Source organism: Bombina bombina, chromosome 2 (genome assembly GCF_027579735.1).
Source record: "Bombina bombina isolate aBomBom1 chromosome 2, aBomBom1.pri, whole genome shotgun sequence".
NCBI lineage: Eukaryota > Metazoa > Chordata > Amphibia > Anura > Bombinatoridae > Bombina > Bombina bombina.
The window spans coordinates 1293482161-1293499993 of record NC_069500.1 but is presented as its reverse complement, the minus strand read 5'-3'; the positions used below and the strand labels follow the sequence as shown (position 1 = coordinate 1293499993).

The 17833-nt window shown below is 38.4% G+C and overlaps 1 protein-coding gene across 2 annotated transcripts in view; it reads left to right on the top strand.

Moving 5' to 3' along the window:
- C1QTNF7 (C1q and TNF related 7) overlaps nt 1–17833 on the top strand; it is a 270844-nt gene that overhangs the window by 173688 nt on the left and 79323 nt on the right. For both annotated transcript variants that reach the window (XM_053704127.1, XM_053704128.1), the window contains exon 2: nt 12438–12683. In XM_053704127.1, coding sequence (XP_053560102.1) covers nt 12446–12683 — 238 coding nt within the window. In that variant the 5' untranslated portion in view covers nt 12438–12445. The remainder of the gene's footprint in view (nt 1–12437; nt 12684–17833) is intronic.

The following is a 17833-nucleotide window of genomic DNA, read 5'->3' as shown; positions in this document are numbered from 1 at the left end:
TTCTCCTTTCCCTGGAAAGGTTTCACTACCAGAAAACAAAAAGGATGGATTTCTACTGCGCCATGTCCTTTTATTGGGAAACATACACTCACACACTTTCTAGACCTCTGCCATAACTACCTAATAATTCTTAGACACTCCGACACCTTGTACAGCCACATCATCCCCCGTAACACATCTCAAAACTAGGACGCACCTGACTCATCCGGAAATTCACCCTTGAGCTATACTTCCTCCGAACTGGTTCTCTAGACCTTATACCCTATCACTTAACTAACTCCTTGAAGACTGCAACTTATTTCCCACGTATACCAATACCAGTAAGACTCTTCTATCTTTTTCATGGATCTCTGTCGCATTGCTTTGCTTTGTTTAAATGTTAATGTGGAAGTTTCATCCACATGTGCTATCTTATAAAAAAAGAAAAAATCCACAAGCTACTATGTCCTTGGCCAGAACTTTATGCGGGACTCAACAAATGCCTGGATCCTTGGACTTACATACAATGGTCATTACTGGTCTTGCCCTTTGTATATTTCATTTTCATTGTTTTATTGTCTATGTTATACCATGCCGGATTATTTCCATGGCAATTGTAAAATTATTATTTATACCAATAAAGCTTGTTGGGAAAAAAAAAAAAAAATCTTTAAGGGGACATAGGCCCCCATTTAAGAAGCTCTGGGTAGATCTGCAGCTGAATCAACAGTTTAAAAAATGTTGTGTGTTTTGCAAAATGTATATTCTTGTACTAGATTAACCAATGTTTCCTTGTCTGGCTTGTGAAGGTGATTATCTCTCCACCAATAGCTCTGGAAGAGTATAACTGATACTTGTGAACATTTAAAGTAAAAAAAAAACCTTTTATTTAAAGGAACACTCAAGTCAAAATAAACGTTTATGAATCAGAAAGAGCATGCAGTTTTAAGAAACTTTCCAATTTACTTCTATTATCAAATTTTGCACAGTCTTTTTAAATTTCACTTTGTAGGGAACAAGATCCTACTGAGCATGTGCACAAGCTCATAGGGTATATGTATACTAGTCTGTGATTGGCTGATGTCTGTCACATGAAACAAGTTGGCAGGAAAATGGGAGAAAAAATACATTTGTCAGAAAAAAAATCTACTGCTTATTTGAAATTCAGAATAGGTGTTAAATCATTGTATTTTTATTATGCACTTGCTAGTTATGTTATTCTACTGCATTGAGTGGTCCTTTAACTTTTTTTCCATGGAGAAACATTTTCAACACATTTAAATGCAGTTTTTTGTTTTTTTTTAATATGCATGAACTAGGTTGTTTTTAGTACAAAATCCATTTACTGCAACTTAAAGAAAATATTCAGAGTTGGTACAGGAGTAACACAAGTAAACACACATTGAGCTAAATTATGGGTGATAAGGAGTTTATCGCAGCTCTTTGCGCATTTCAGAAGTATAACAAGTTGAAAGTAAACACGTTCGCTTGAGTGCAATTAAATTTAAAGGGACAGTCTACTTGAAAACTTTTATTGTTTAAAAAGATAGATAATCCCTTAATTACCCATTTCCCAGTTTTGCATAACCAACACGGTTATATTAATACACTTATTACCTCTGTGATTACCTTGTATCTAAGCCTCTGCAGACTTTCCCTTTATCTCAGTGCTTTTGACAGACATGCATTTAAGCCAATTAGTGCTGACTCCTAAATAACTCACGAGAGTGAGCACAATGTTATCTATATGAAACACATGAACTAGCACTGTCTAAATGTAAAAAAAACTGTCAAAATGCATTGAGATAAGAGGTGGTTTTCAACGGTTTTAGAAATCAGTTTTAAGCCTATCTAGGTTTAGCTTTCAAAAAAGAATACCAGGGGCAACTGCTGAAACCCACGTCACCCTTAAAGGGACATGAAACCCAAAAAAATGTCTTTCATTATTCAGATAGAGAATACAATTTTAAAGAACTTTCCAATTTACTTCAATTATTAAATTTGCTTCCTTTTCTTGTTATCCTTTGCTGAAAGGTTTATCTAGGAAAGCTCAGGAGCAGCAAAGAACCTAGGTTTCTAGCTGCTGATTGGTTTGCTGCATATATATACCGTTTGTCATTGGCTCACCCATGTGTTCAGTCAGCAACCAGTAGTGCATTGCTGATCATTCAACAAAGCATACCTAGAGAAGGAAGAAAATGTGATAATAGAAGTAAATTAGAAAATTGCTTAAAATTGCATGCTCTATATGAATCATGAAAGAAAAGAATTTGGGTTTCATATCCCTTTAAGTTCACCTTGCACATCGGGTGAATCACATAACACACGCCGCAATATGATAAACTTCCGTTAGTCGGAAAAATTGGCGAGGTTCAGAAATGTGCACAACTACACATTTCTGGCGACACCAGTAACTTAAGTCAGTATATCATATTGCATGCGTAACTAAAAAATAAATAAAATGTTGAATTCACACATAAAAATCTAAACTGGAAAACGAAATTAAACCAACAATTCAAAATGCCATTCAAAACCCCGAAACTGCCATCCTCCCACATAGCAAAAACTAAATAAACATATTAACACCTAAACCACCATCCCCCCAGATCACCAACATTTAATTTAACTATTAACACCTAAACCGCCATCCCCCACAACGCCAACTTCCTAATAAACCTATTAACGCCTTATCTGCCAAACCCTACAACGCAAACACCTAATTAACCTATTAACACCTAAACCACCAACCCCCCACAACGCAAATTATCTGATTAAACAATTAACCCCTAAACCTCCATCACCCCACAATGCAAAGTATTAAACTAATAACTATGCCCCCGAACCTAACACCCCCTAACTTAACCCCAATTAAAATACACTTAAATAAAATAAAAAGATACTACCTAAAAAACATTACAAAATTACAAATAATAAAAAATCTACATTACAAAAAACACAGAACATTACATAAAATAAAAAAATCTAAGATTACTGAAAATAATATAAACCATTTCAGAAAATAAAAACCCTAACAGTACAGAAAATAAAAAAACCTACCCTTAAAAAAAATATATCCAAAATAATAAAAAATATTCATATTATGTCATAATGTCCATTGACGTCAAGGGATCTGCACTGATCAGACCGTCCTGGAAACTTCCCAAGTTCTTATGGGAAGATGCCTCCTTTGTCCCTGACTTGAAGGACAAGATTGAGGAATTCCTAGAGACTAACAAACCCAATCAGATCTCACACCAAATTAGGTGGGCAGCACTAAAGGCCTATATCAGAGGATTCTGTATAGCAAAGACAACTAATTTAAAAAAAAAATGGGGTGCCCCGCTTGGTAAGTTGACTTGTGATCTGAGGTCAAAAGAGCAACAAAATAAACTGACCCCTACAGCTAGCTTGTCAGCTGAGATTTTAGACTTAAAGTAGCAGATTAAAAACCTGGAAACGGAAAAATTTAAACGTGCCCTCTCAAGATTTAAAATGGTCATGTATTCCAAAAGCAACAAAGCTGGCTCGATGCTGGCAAACAAACTGAAACAGAAAGTAGCTGGCTCCCGCATACCATTCCTCCATCACAAGGGGCAAAAGATAACTGCCCCGGATGGGATAGGGAAGGCATTTGCGGACTTTTATGAGCGCCTATACAACATTGAATCTCATGAGAATCCTAAGGCCGTGCCTTCTCACGCTATTTCCTCCTTCCTGAGAAAGTTGAATCTCCCCACAATCTCAGAGGAGGATAGAGATAAGCTAGTTGAGCCTATCACAGAAATAGAAATAGTACTGGCTATCAAGCAATTAAAAAATGACAAAGCCCCGGGCCTGGATGGGTTCCCGGGGCAACTATACAAAAAATTTCAGACACAGCTTAAACCTGTCTTATGTCACACATACAACGAAATTGGGTCGGGAGGACAGATACTTAAGGAATACCTAGAAGCAACCATTGTTGCGATACCTAAACCTGGTAAAGATCCATCCCATTGTAGCAATTTTCGCCCTATTTCACTGATTAACGTGGACATAAAATTGTACTCTAAGGTTCTCGCGGATAGATTGGCTCCCCTGTTGCCCTCCCTAATTGATACAGACCAAGTTGGCTTTGTATATGGTCGGCAAGGACCAGACAATACCAGACGTCTGATATCTATCTGACACTCCCCTTCTGGCCCTGTCGTTAGATGCCGAAAAGGCATTTGACAGGGTCAGATGGGAATATATGTGGAGGGTCTTGGAGACATTGGGCTTACCACCTGAAGCTATAACCATGATCAGAGTCTTATATTCCAGTCCAAGTGCCAAGGTGAGAGGGATGGGCTTTTGTTCCCCATCTTTAAACATCTCTAATGGAACCAGGCAGGGTTGTCCATTGTGCCCCCTGCTATTTGCGCTAGTCATGGAACCTTTAGCAGAAATGATACGCACGTCATCTGCTATTGAGGGAATGAGGATGGGCTCTTGCCAAGAAAAAATTGCGTTGTACGCAGACAATGTCACTCTTTTTCTTACAAACCCTGCGAACTCGGTTCCTGCAGTTTTTTCCATCTTAGAAAGGTTTAGCACCTTGAGTTACTACAAGATAAACCTGTCAAAAACAGAGGCATATAGTATCAATTTGCCTAGCGAGCAGCTCCTAATCCTGCAGGAAACGTACAATTTCCACTGGTCCACAACGTCTATTAAGCACTTGGGAATTCACCTAAGTGCGGACCTGGATAGTATCCTATCATTAAATTTTGATGTACTAATTGTGGAGCTACATTCTTTGATACGCAGATGGGACTTCAGAGAGATCTCTTGGATGGGACGTATAGCTACAGTGAAAATGTTGCTACTCCTCAAGGTATTATACATGTTCCGATGCATCCCGTTGAATATTCCGCACAGCAACCTACAGCAAATCCATCGACTCTTTTCCAAATATGTTTGGATGGAGAAGACACCCCGGATTAGCTATAAAATCATGCAGAGGGAATTCTCTAGAGGGGGGGTGTCTTTTCCGAATATATTCCTCAATTATGAAGCCACTAGATTGTCCCAAATCACGGCCTGAGGCCCCGCTAGAGAGAACCCGAAATGGTACAGACTTGAGGAACTACACCTACCTGAAGGCTTAGACCTCCCGAGCGCTCTGTGGGTTCCCAGACATAAACAGCTAGTCAGCAAGGTCGCTAACCCTGTAGTACAGCACAATATTAAAATGTGGCATGAGCTCAGACACCACACAGAGATTGCCCCACACCCCTCGCCGATCCATCAGATGAGGGGTCTCTTGTGGGACCTCCCAAATATCCATGTAGAATTTTGGGCACAGCACAATATCCAGGTGGTGGAGCATCTGTTTTCTGACGGTAGACTTATGACGGTCCACCAAATACTTGATTTACTACGGGGCTCTCCTATATGGCTGTACTTTGAATGCTGTAGGATACTCAGCTTGCTGCATTCTTGGAGATTCGGAGCTCAACCCTTAAGACCCCATTCTAAGTGGGAAGAGAGGTGGCTGCAGGAGATGGGGATGGTGAAACCCCTTACATTCCATTACAAGGCAATCCTACAGGACCACTCGGTGGGCCTCCCGAGCCAAATCAAATTGTGGTGTAGGGAGCTAACCTTGAATATTTCAGACATAGAGCTGAGCGATGCAATTCAGCTGACAAAGAAAACGATTCATTGTATAACGATTTTTGAAAGCTATATGAAACTCATATTGCGATGGTACAGAGTGCCTACTAAGCTGTCAAAAATGTTCACCGGCGCATCCCCAGAGTGTTGGAGAATGTGTGGAGGAGAGGGCTCTAATTCCCATGTTTGGTGGGCGTGCCCAAAGATCCGAGATCTCTGGAGAGATGTTGAAACGCTTCTACACTCTATGAACCTGACTTTGATACTGATGCCAGGCCTGGCCCTTTTTCACATCCTTGATAAGACCTTGCCTAAATGTATCAGGCAATTGGTGATATATGTTCTGGCGGCTACCAAGCTCTGTATTGCCAGAGCTTGGAAACAGATCGCTCCACCTACAATCTCGGATGTTTGCGAGGTAATACAATATCTGGCCAACATGGAGAAATTTGCATATAGGTTGCTGGAGCGGATGGAGGATTACTGGGCAATATGGGAAGACTGGATTCAGATCCAATAATCCTGGACACTTCCATACGCTATTGTTTCTTTTCTCCAGGCAACTGAACCGGGAGACATTGCGTGCGAGTTGATATGATCAACCCCCCCCCCCCAATTAATCTTGTGTTTGTTCCCCCCCCCCCTTTTTTTTCTCTCTTTCTTCTTCTTTTCTCCCCACAACTCCATCGCTAATACTACTCTCTTTCCTTTGCTCCCTCTTTCCCTACCCGTCCCCCTTTCCCTGGACTTTCCTGACACCCTCATGAGATGACTCCTTTACCCTCTTCCCTATGGCCTTTCCTTCCTACACAGCACCTTTGAATAGTTAGTGACAACCTAGACATTATTTTGCCATCTGAGAAGGGTGGATATATTTGTCACCTACCATTTTTCATTAGATTTATATCCCGCTACTTGAACCCCTACTAAACCTGAAGATGCTTCTTAACAAATGCTAAGACATATATATATTGTTTAAAGTATTATTGGACATTTACCACTTAGTATTGTATCTGGATACCATATGTCAAACCTATGTAAATACTTTGATGCCTTAGTGGAAAATGATTTTTCACTATGGTTGATTGATTGTATGCACTTTTGGTTCTCAATAAAAAATATTTAAAATAAAAAAAAAAAAAAAAATATTCATATTATAATACCCCCATTTAAAAAAAAAAAAAAAAAACACACCCCAAAATAAAAAAAAAACCTTATCTATAAATAAACTACCAGCTCTTTTTCAGACAATTAAAAATAAACAACACCCCATGGAGGTCCTCTTCATACGGTCTCTAGCCGCACACTAAAGAGTGAATGCAAGGAACTCCTTTCATATGGGGTAACTTGCATTCCTATTGGCTGGAAAATTAAAATCAGCCAATAGGATGAGGGCTGCTTACATCCTATTGGCTGATTTGACTTTGATTCAAGATTGAAGAAGATGGTCCCGCGATGGATGAAGATGTTTTGCTGCCTGGATGAAGATCTTTCGCCGCACTTCATCAATGGTGAGTATCAATTTTGGGGTTAGTTTTAGTTGTTGTTTTTTTTTTTTGGGGGGGGGGTTATTTTTTAAATTAGCACTTTTTTATTTTAATGGGCTAAAAAAGAGCTGAATACAAATGGCTTTTTTGGGGCAATGGGTAGATTAGGCTTTTTATAATTAGGCTGTTTTTATTTTGAGGGCTGGGGGGTTGTAAACTTGAAATTGATGCAGCATAACTGTAAAAAGCTGACAAGAAAATATCACCTGAACATCTCTATGTAAAAAAGGAAGATATTTTACCTCAAAAGTTCTTCAGCTCATCAGAGTAAGTCCTTTGTGAACAGTTGTATTGCAGGAGGTGTTTCTAGTTTTAACTGTTTTAGTGACAGCTTTTATGCACAAACACATATACTGTATATTATGTATATACATATGCCTTGTGCACTCTTATAATTACAGTATTATAATTTATTTATATAGCACCTCAAAATTCCATAGAGCTCATTCCCCACTCCTGATCAGTAGACATTTATTTTGTCCACATTCACTCAGTCTGTGCTATCACTGATTAATATTAAACAGCCATTGTTTGCATTGTTTGAATGTGAGTGTTTGAGGCATATGTAAATATGCTCCATGTGCAGTAAAATCTACCTTTTTAAACTGTGATACATTTTACTAGAAACATTTTGCAAATACATGTGTATTGCAGTAATTATTTAATTGAAAACTGAAATACATTCAAGTCCCTTTATTTATATACATATACATATACATATATATATATAAATAACAAGAATATTGCATTGAGCAATGATATCTTTTTTATTGGACTAACTATACATTTATTTATAAGTTGACAAGCTTTCGGAAGAGTTCCTTCCTTTATCAAGTCTGAAGCAATACTATTGCTTCAGACTTGATAAAGGAAGGAACTCTTCCGAAAGCTTGTCAACTTATAAATGTATATAGTTAGTCCAATAAAATAGTTAGTCCAATAAATAAAATAGTTAGTCCAATAAAAAAGTATCAATGCAATATTCTTGTTATTTTGGATATCTAAATCTCTGGACTAACACGGCTACATATATATATATATATATATATATATATATATATATATATAGCTGCAGTTCTGATATATTGTGTTACCTGAGCCTTTTACTTAATTTCATATGTTTCTGAAATACACATGACATACACAGTATGTTTTACCAAATAAGCTTTGGCGCAAAATGTAACAACAAGATTTTTTAAAAGCTGAACCAAATGTTTGTGCTTTACATCACACTAAGCTTTGGCCATACAGTGTCTAAAATGTTGCCCATGTTTTATGCTGCCTAAATTGTTAATATATTTTTCAAAGATGTCCCAGAACTGAGATGTCTCTTTGAACCTAAATATTTAATTGCATGAGGTGTAGTTTGTAGCATGAGGGGCAGAAAAATGTATAATTGTAAGTCCTGCAATCTAATCATAACCGTGCATAGGTCTTGTTTGACCACACAATGACTATACAAATTTCGGTTTGCAATCTAGATATTATTTATGATTTACTGGTTGGTTGCACATAAACATCAGCTGATGAAGCAGAGGCGCATGGAATACGCCTACACTTCCATGCAATAGAACATGCTGTGTGGCATCAGATCGGTTGTACTGTCTGCTGAGTCATAATAAAAAAAAAAAAGTCTGGCTCTAAGGAGTGGCTGGCATGTATACTTAAGGTATATTCTTACAGCCATTGTGTAGACCTAGGTGATGCTATTAAGGAATATCTTTGAATTAAAGGAAAAATAGAAGAAGGGGTTAATTGACCCTACTTGGAGGGAATGGAAAAGGTGCCTCTCAGGGGCAAGGGGTGGGGCACAAAGGGAGGTTAGAAAAGGGGGCTGCGCTGTTTTTTTTCCAGACAGGAGCTAACGGCTAGAAGTACCCGCCCCTCCCTGTTCTTATAGGTTGTTTTTTTTTGTTCAAAGGAAAAGGGGGACAGGAAAAGAGAGGCATAATCTGGCACACTTGTTGGAGAAAACACTTGGCATCAGAGGTGGTAATATAGAGAATACCCTTTTGAAAGCAGAATCCAGATGGATTTTTTGGTTACAGAGCATGACACCCAAGGGACTAAATTAAATGATAACATATAGTGCTTTTCTACAATGAAATTACATTTCATAGACTATATAAAGAAATCCGTCGTTTACGGCAAATAGTCCCCTTTATTTAACATATTATACACACACTAAAGACCAGCTATAGGTAGTGGACCAAGATGAACACACATATGAGTGGCTATATGGTGTATGCCGTTACTATAAAACCTCCAAGGGATCATCATTACTGTAATTATGGATTTAGAAATTGGACATCACAGGAATAAATGGTGAACATCAGGGAAGACAATAGAAAGAATATTCTTTCGAATTTAAGACTATTCCTTATATAATGTACTCTTACATAAGATGACATCTTACGAGACACACAAAGATATAAATATACTGTTCTATGATAAGGCGCCTCCAATGAATATGTTATAAATATACTATGAATAAGTCATAAGTAACAGACAGAAAATACTATACAAGTGAGCTAATATATCTGTGTGATTGGATCCTCTTTATCTGATACAGCTTCATAGACTGTTAAATAGACAGTGATTTAATCCACTAAAATATCACATTTTACTGTTCGAAAATCAACAATAATCAAGAATATGTGCATTATACTCATCTTGAAACAATAAACAATCAGATCATATAACATTATGTGCATAACTAAGCAGAGATATGATGCTTTGATGAGACCCTTGTTTAATATGCATCATGGATTCCCAAATATGTCAGCCGCACTTTTACTTTCCTGTTACGATATAATATTTGTACTGAAATAATAAATGATGAGACCATACAATAATGTGCACATGAGTTAAGATATGATGCCTTGATAAGACCTCTGTATAATATGTATCACGGATTCTCCAATATGACAGCAGTACCTGGAGTGTAAACACATGAAGATAATCTATTGGACCTTGGAACAGACACACCTCCCACTACCTTGCTCCCCATTGGCTTGAATAACGATGACGAAAGTTTGTCATTTTGACACTACTCTTGTTAGGATGACGCTGATAGGCTAGCGTTGATTGGTAACGATGTGCATCGACCACAGGATTGTTCGATGATCCTTTAAATACCTTGTGTGGCGGTCGGACCGGACGCCTCTAAAAAAGCAGTTGTGAAACGCACGTCAGGCGTTCGCACTCCTCCTCTCTAACAGCCTGTTTGTTCAAGTTTAATTTTGTTGGCCTCTAAGGGCAAAATTTTTATTATAGACTCTAGCTTAACTTGTAATTACTTAGTACCAGCTTACTAGCTCAAGCGGTAAAGGGGAATAGTCATAGGAAGTATTTTAAAATATAATCCCGTTGTTACCCGCTTGGCTATATCTGTCAAGGACTAATTCTATCATAGAATCTAGCTTAAAATGTGATCCTCTGATATCGGCTCACTAGCTCAAGTGGTTTATAGTACAATCACAGTTATATTTAACACTATAAACATAGTCTCGTTGTTATTGCTTGGGCATATCTGTAAGGGGTTTTTTTTGTCTATAGAAATATGATGTTAATGATATATATCGCTAATTCCATAGAATGAACCAAACAGTGTATAATGACATAGCAGGTCTTGGATACTATATATAACAATTGTGATGTATTCCCCAAATTGAATTATATACTGGACCAATAGGCTTTGTCATTAAACCTGTGATATCCTTAATCCAAAGCATTAGACTATTACAAATAATTTCTTTAAAAGCCTAATACAGATTCAAAACCCACCACTCATGAGATATGATGTTTTGCTATAGCTTAAAGTGGATAATTGATACTTATATATAAATCCACGTATTTATGGAACTACTGCCCTTGGAATTTAATTGATATTTACTAATATTGAGTCTATATTTATAATATTTATCGCTAAGATCTTCACAAACTAGGCTTTATGACACAGACTGATCACTGTGTCATATCAGAGAAGAGTTCTGTGTGTCAATTGTTACTATGACACATTTTTATTTGTAGAAAATTTTAGTAGTGGAATTTTCCACTCTCTTTTTAAATATTATAATTATATAAGAAGTTACGTTTTAAATAAACACCAAAATACAACACCAAAGTATACATAGAATCGTTTTTTTCTCCAACAAGTGTGCCAGATTATGCCTCTCTTTTCTGTCCCCTCTTCCTTTGAATATTGTGATGCATATGACATAAGGCACTACCTACTATAGTACTCAGGTTTAACTCTAGTAGGTCATAGGAGTTCTAACCCAATCCCCCCCTTCTCCCTATGGGGCCTTAGGGAATCTACATTTCATGTTTTTTTTTGTGTGCAACTCGTGGCTGGGGTGCTTACTTGTAGCTTATGCCATTTGGAACGGCCATTTGGTACCTTCCTGTTGGGGTAACCGGAGAGGTTGGGGTTACAAGGGAGAGCGTGCCTTGTGATTGGAGGTATGGAGGAGTTGTTAGCAGGGCAAGCTCTGTTGGTTTTAAAATGTTTATATATTGTTGTTGTAACATGTTTAATAAAGGAAGCTGGCGGCTTTTCATGACAGATGATGTTTGTCGGGTTTTTATTTATGGGGCTTGGGTAAGGTTTTAATGACTGGACAATATGGGGGGTCAATACTAGGCAGCTTATTAATATCACAGGGAAACTAACATCATACTAACATATACAGCTCTCAAGTACTAAGCTATGATGAAACAACTTTAGAGTTTTAATTCCATACCAACGACTTGATCTTCAATCCTGTTCCAGTTATTTGTCTGGCCTGTGATCAAAATACTGTCGGGGAATTAAAATACCAGAAGCTGGAATGAGTTGTGACAGCTATTATTTTCTACAGGAATGCCAATTGTACGTTATGCTATCATTCCTAAGTTCTGATTGCCAGAAAACTGTCACTATTCCTCTTGTAACTAATTATATGTTGTAGCAAAAGGTTTTACAAATGGTGTTATGATTTACATATGACTGTATTAATATGTTAGATTGTCCCATCATTGTGCATGATGTAAATATTATAAAATCTAAACTGAGTTATTCTTTGATAAAGTTCATCTGATATTGAAATTGTGTGATAAATAACGCTCAAATAAATGATTAAATTGTATATGCCATTGAGATATATTTATATATATGTTTGTGTTTGTGTGTGTGCGTGCGTTAATATGTTTACTGTATATAAAACTACTTGTTGCAGTGAAAATAGATTAATATAAGATTCATTTTTTTAAATTTTTTTTTTTTGCTCCTAGGGTCGATAATGTTGATTTTCCTGTACTTCACAAGCATTGCTATCTGTACAAGTGGACAACCATTAAAAAATGTACTCAAAGGAGAACATCCATACCAAAGATATATCTGTAGCATACCGGGATCACCAGGTCCGCCAGGTCTTCCTGGGGCTAATGGAGCAACAGGGCCTCATGGACGAATTGGACTCCCAGGAAGAGATGGGAGAGATGGCAGGAAAGGAGAAAAGGGTGAAAAGGGGACTCCAGGTACTGAAATTACCTTTCAATTGTTCTGCCTAAAATTATACTAAAGCATCTACTATACATAAGGCCATTTAGAAAGTGGTGTAGGCAGCTGTAGGGCAGCTGCCAAAACTACATAAATCTCTGTGTGTATATATATATATATATATATATATATATATACATACATATATACATACATACATACATAAACACATATAAAAAAGAGCTTCACACACCTCGCACTTGGTAATTCCAAAGCTTTATTCACAGAGCCCAAAGGTTCCCGTCGAACATTGGATCTTTATGAAGGGAAACCAAAAGCAAATACCCCAATAAAGAGCAAGCTGTCTGACTCTTGACATTGCGATAACCGGAAACATTTTCATCACAAAAATAACTTTCCAAACCCAACAAAAATATTTTACACATATGCTAATAACTAATCCATATAGAGCACAGAGCCAATTAGCATACTCAAATTAAATACAAATTATATTTAAACCCCAATATTAAATTGTCATGCCAAGGCTGAACTTTACATTATATCATAACAAATTTCTTAAATCCCAGACTGTATGAAAAGATCAAGACTATTTAAATTTCAAAGTCCATGCCTGCATGTTTCAGGTCACCCCACAATATGGATTCATCCAACATCCTTCATCTTTCACTCAAAACACAGGACAATACCATCTGTTTATTCAACCCATGTGGAAACAAAGTTCTCAATTTGTGAAATCCATTGTATTTCTCTCTGAAGCAGCAGCTTTTTCTCATCACCACTCCTTGGTGGTTTATGCACTTGGTCAATTAGTATACACCTTAAGTCAGCTACAGTGTGGAGAGCCTCCAGAATATGCAAAGCCACAGGATTTTCATTGGCCTTTTCCCTTTAAGGCTAACATTATTGTGGACTGATGATTAGCCATCCTTTCCTTAAAGGGGTGTTCCATTTTCCCCACATAGGCACTTAATGATGTATACAACCATGACTGAGGTGCATGTAAGCATATGTTTCAGAACAATATCTCTACCAGTGTGAGGGTGACTAAAAGATTGTCCAGTAATGCAGGAATTACACGTTACACATCCATCAGATCTATAACATCCCGGTATGATGGTCCAGCTTTTCAATGTATAACTTGCCACTGGATCTGCACAATTCAGTCGATCCTTTAAATGCTTTCCTTTATGGAAACCCACTAGAGATGACCTGTGCAGGCTCCTTTTAAATCATTATCAAATGCAACAATGTCCCAATATATATATAAACAGACTTTCTCTTGTTAAGTGTATCCAGTCCACGGATCATCCATTACTTGTGGGATATTCTCCTTCCCAACAGGAAGTTGCAAGAGGATCACCCTCAGCAGAGCTGCTATATAGCTCCTCCCCTCACTGCCATATCCAGTCATTCTCTTGCAACTCTCAACTAAGATGGAGGTCGTAAGAGGACTGTGGTGTTTTATACTTAGCTTATTTCTTCAATCAAAAGTTTGTTATTTTTAAATGGTACCGGAGTGTACTGTTTATCTCAGGCAGTATTTAGAAGAAGAATCTGCCTGCGTTTTCTATGATCTTAGCAGAAGTAACTAAGATCCTTTGCTGTTCTCACATATTCTGAGGAGTGAGGTAACTTCAGAGGGGGAATAGCGTGCAGGTTTTCCTGTAATAAGGTATGTGCAGTTAAAATATTTTTCTAGGGATGGAATTTGCTAGAAAATGCTGCTGATACCAGAGTAATGTAAGTAAAGCCTTAAATGCAGTGATAGCGACTGGTATCAGGCTTATTAATAGAGATACATACTCTTGTAAAAGTGTATTTTAAAACGTTTGCTGGCATGTTTAATCGTTTTTTACATATGTTTGGTGATAAAACTTATTGGGGCCTAGTTTTTTCCACATGGCTGGCTTGAATTTTGCCTAGAAACAGTTCCCTGGGGTTTCCCACTGTTGTAATATGAGTGGGAGGGGCCTATTTTGGCGTTTTTTTGCACAGCAAAAATTACAGACACAGACATCCAGCTTCTTCCTACATGATCCAGGACTTCTCTGAAGGGCTCAAAAGGCTTCAAAAGTCGTATTGAGGGAGGTAAAAAGCCACAGTAGAGCTGTGGCAGTTGTTGTGACTGTTTAAAAAACGTTTTTGTCATTTGTTATTCAGTTTTTGGTATTAAGGGGTTAATCATCCATTTGCAAGTGGGTGCAATGCTCTGCTAACTTATTACATACACTGTAAAAATTTTGTTAGTGTAACTGCATTTTTTCACTGTTGTTTCAAAATTTGGGAAAATTTGTGTTTCTTAAAGGCGCAGTAACGTTTTTTATATTGCTTGTAAACTTGTTTTAAAGTGTTTTCCAAGCTTGCTAGTCTCATTGCTAGTCTGTTTAAACATGTCTGACACAGAGGAACCTACTTGTTCATTATGTTTGAAAGCCATGGTGGAGCCCCATAGGAGAATGTATACTAAATGTATTGATTTCACCTTAAACAGTAAAGATCAGTCTTTATCTATAAAAGAATTATCACCAGAGGGTTCTGTCGAGGGGGAAGTTATGCCGACTAACTCTCCCCAAGTGTCAGACCCTTCGCCTCCCGCTCAGGGGACGCACGCTAATACACTGTGTGCAGAATTATTAGGCAAATGAGTATTTTGACCACATCATCCTCTTTATGCATGTTGTCTTACTCCAAGCTGTATAGGCTCGAAAGCCTACTACCAATTAAGCATATTAGGTGATGTGCATCTCTGTAATGAGAAGGGGTGTGGTCTAATGACATCAACACCCTATATCAGGTGTGCATAATTATTAGGCAACTTCCTTTCCTTTGGCAAAATGGGTCAAAAGAAGGACTTGACAGGCTCAGAAAAGTCAAAAATATTGAGATATCTTGCAGAGGGATGCAGCACTCTTAAAATTGCAAAGCTTCTGAAGCGTGATCATCGAACAATCAAGCGTTTCATTCAAAATAGTCAACAGGGTCGCAAGAAGCGTGTGGAAAAACAAAGGCGCATAATAACTGCCCATAACTGAGAAAAGTCAAGCGTGCAGCTGCCAAGATGCCACTTGCCACCAGTTTGGCCATATTTCAGAGCTGCAACATTACTGGAGTGCCCAAAAGCACAAGGTGTGCAATACTCAGAGACATGGCCAAGGTAAGAAAGGCTGAAAGACGACCACCACTGAACAAGACACACAAGCTGAAACGTCAAGACTGGGCCAAGAAATATCTCAAGACTGATTTTTCTAAGGTTTTATGGACTGATGAAATGAGAGTGAGTCTTGATGGGCCAGATGGATGGGCCCGTGGCTGGATTGGTAAAGGGCAGAGAGCTCCAGTCCAACTCAGACGCCAGCAAGGTGGAGGTGGAGTACTGGTTTGGGCTGGTATCATCAAAGATGAGCTTGTGGGGCCTTTTCGGGTTGAGGATGGAGTCAAGCTCAACTCCCAGTCCTACTTCCAGTTTCTGGAAGACACCTTCTTCAAGCAGTGGTACAGGAAGAAGTCTGCATCCTTCAAGAAAAACATGATTTTCATGCAGGACAATGCTCCATCACACGCGTCCAAGTACTCCACAGCGTGGCTGGCAAGAAAGGGTATAAAAGAAGAAAATCTAATGACATGGCCTCCTTGTTCACCTGATCTGAACCCCATTGAGAACCTGTGGTCCATCATCAAATGTGAGATTTACAAGGAGGGAAAACAGTACACCTCTCTGAACAGTGTCTGGGAGGCTGTGGTTGCTGCTGCACGCAATGTTGATGGTGAACAGATCAAACACTGACAGAATCCATGGATGGCAGGCTTTTGAGTGTCCTTGCAAAGAAAGGTGGCTATATTGGTCACTGATTTGTTTTTGTTTTGTTTTTGAATGTCAGAAATGTATATTTGTGAATGTTGAGATGGTATATTGGTTTCACCGGTAAAAATAAATAATTGAAATGGGTATATATTTGTTTTTTGTTAAGTTGCCTAATAATTATGCACAGTAATAGTCACCTGCACACACAGATATCCCCCTAAAATAGCTATAACTAAAAACAAACTAAAAACTACTGCCAAAACTATTCAGCTTTGATATTAATGAGTTTTTTGGGTTCATTGAGAACATGGTTGTTGTTCAATAATAAAATTAATCCTCAAAAATACAACTTGCCTAATAATTCTGCACTCCCTGTATGGCGCCAATTACATCAGTGACGCCCATAGCGATTACCTTGCAGGACATGGCTGCAATCATGAATAATACCCTGTCAGAGGTATTATCTAGATTGCCTGAATTAAGAGGCAAGCGCAATAGCTCTGGGGTTAGGAGAGATACAGAGCGCGCAAATGCTGTTAGAGCCATGTCTGATACTGCGTCACAGTATGCAGAACATGAGGACGGAGAGCTTCAGTCTGTGGGTGACATCTCTGACTCGGGAAAACCTGATTCAGAGATTTCTCATTTTAAATTTAAGCTTGAGAACCTCCGTGTATTGCTTGGGGAGGTATTAGCTGCTCTGAATGACTGTAACACAGTTGCAATTCCAGAGAAATTGTGCAGGCTGGATAGATACTATGCGGTGCCGGTGTGTACTGAGGTTTTTCCTATACCTAAAAGGCTTACAGAAATTATTAGCAAGGAGTGGGATAGACCCGGTGTGCCCTTTTCCCCACCTCCTATATTTAGAAAAATGTTTCCAATAGACGCCACTACACGGGACTTATGGCAGACGGTCCCTAAGGTGGAGGGAGCAGTTTCTACTTTAGCAAAGCGTACCACTATCCCGGTTGAGGACAGTTGTGCTTTTTCAGATCCAATGGATAAAAAATTGGAGGGTTACCTTAAGAAAATGTTTATTCAACAAGGTTTTATTTTACAGCCCCTTGCATGCATTGCGCCTGTCACTGCTGCGGCGGCATTCTGGTTTGAGGCCCTGGAAGAGGCCATCCAGACAGCTCCATTGAATTATTGACAAGCTTAGAACGCTTAAGCTAGCTAACTCATTTGTTTCTGATGCCATTGTTCATTTGACTAAACTAACGGCTAAGAATTCCGGATTCGCCGCCAGGCGCGTAGGGCGCTATGGCTTAAATCCTGGTCAGCTGACGTGACTTCAAAGTCTAAATTACTCAACATTCCTTTCAAGGGGCAGACCTTATTCGGGCCTGGCTTGAAGGAAAT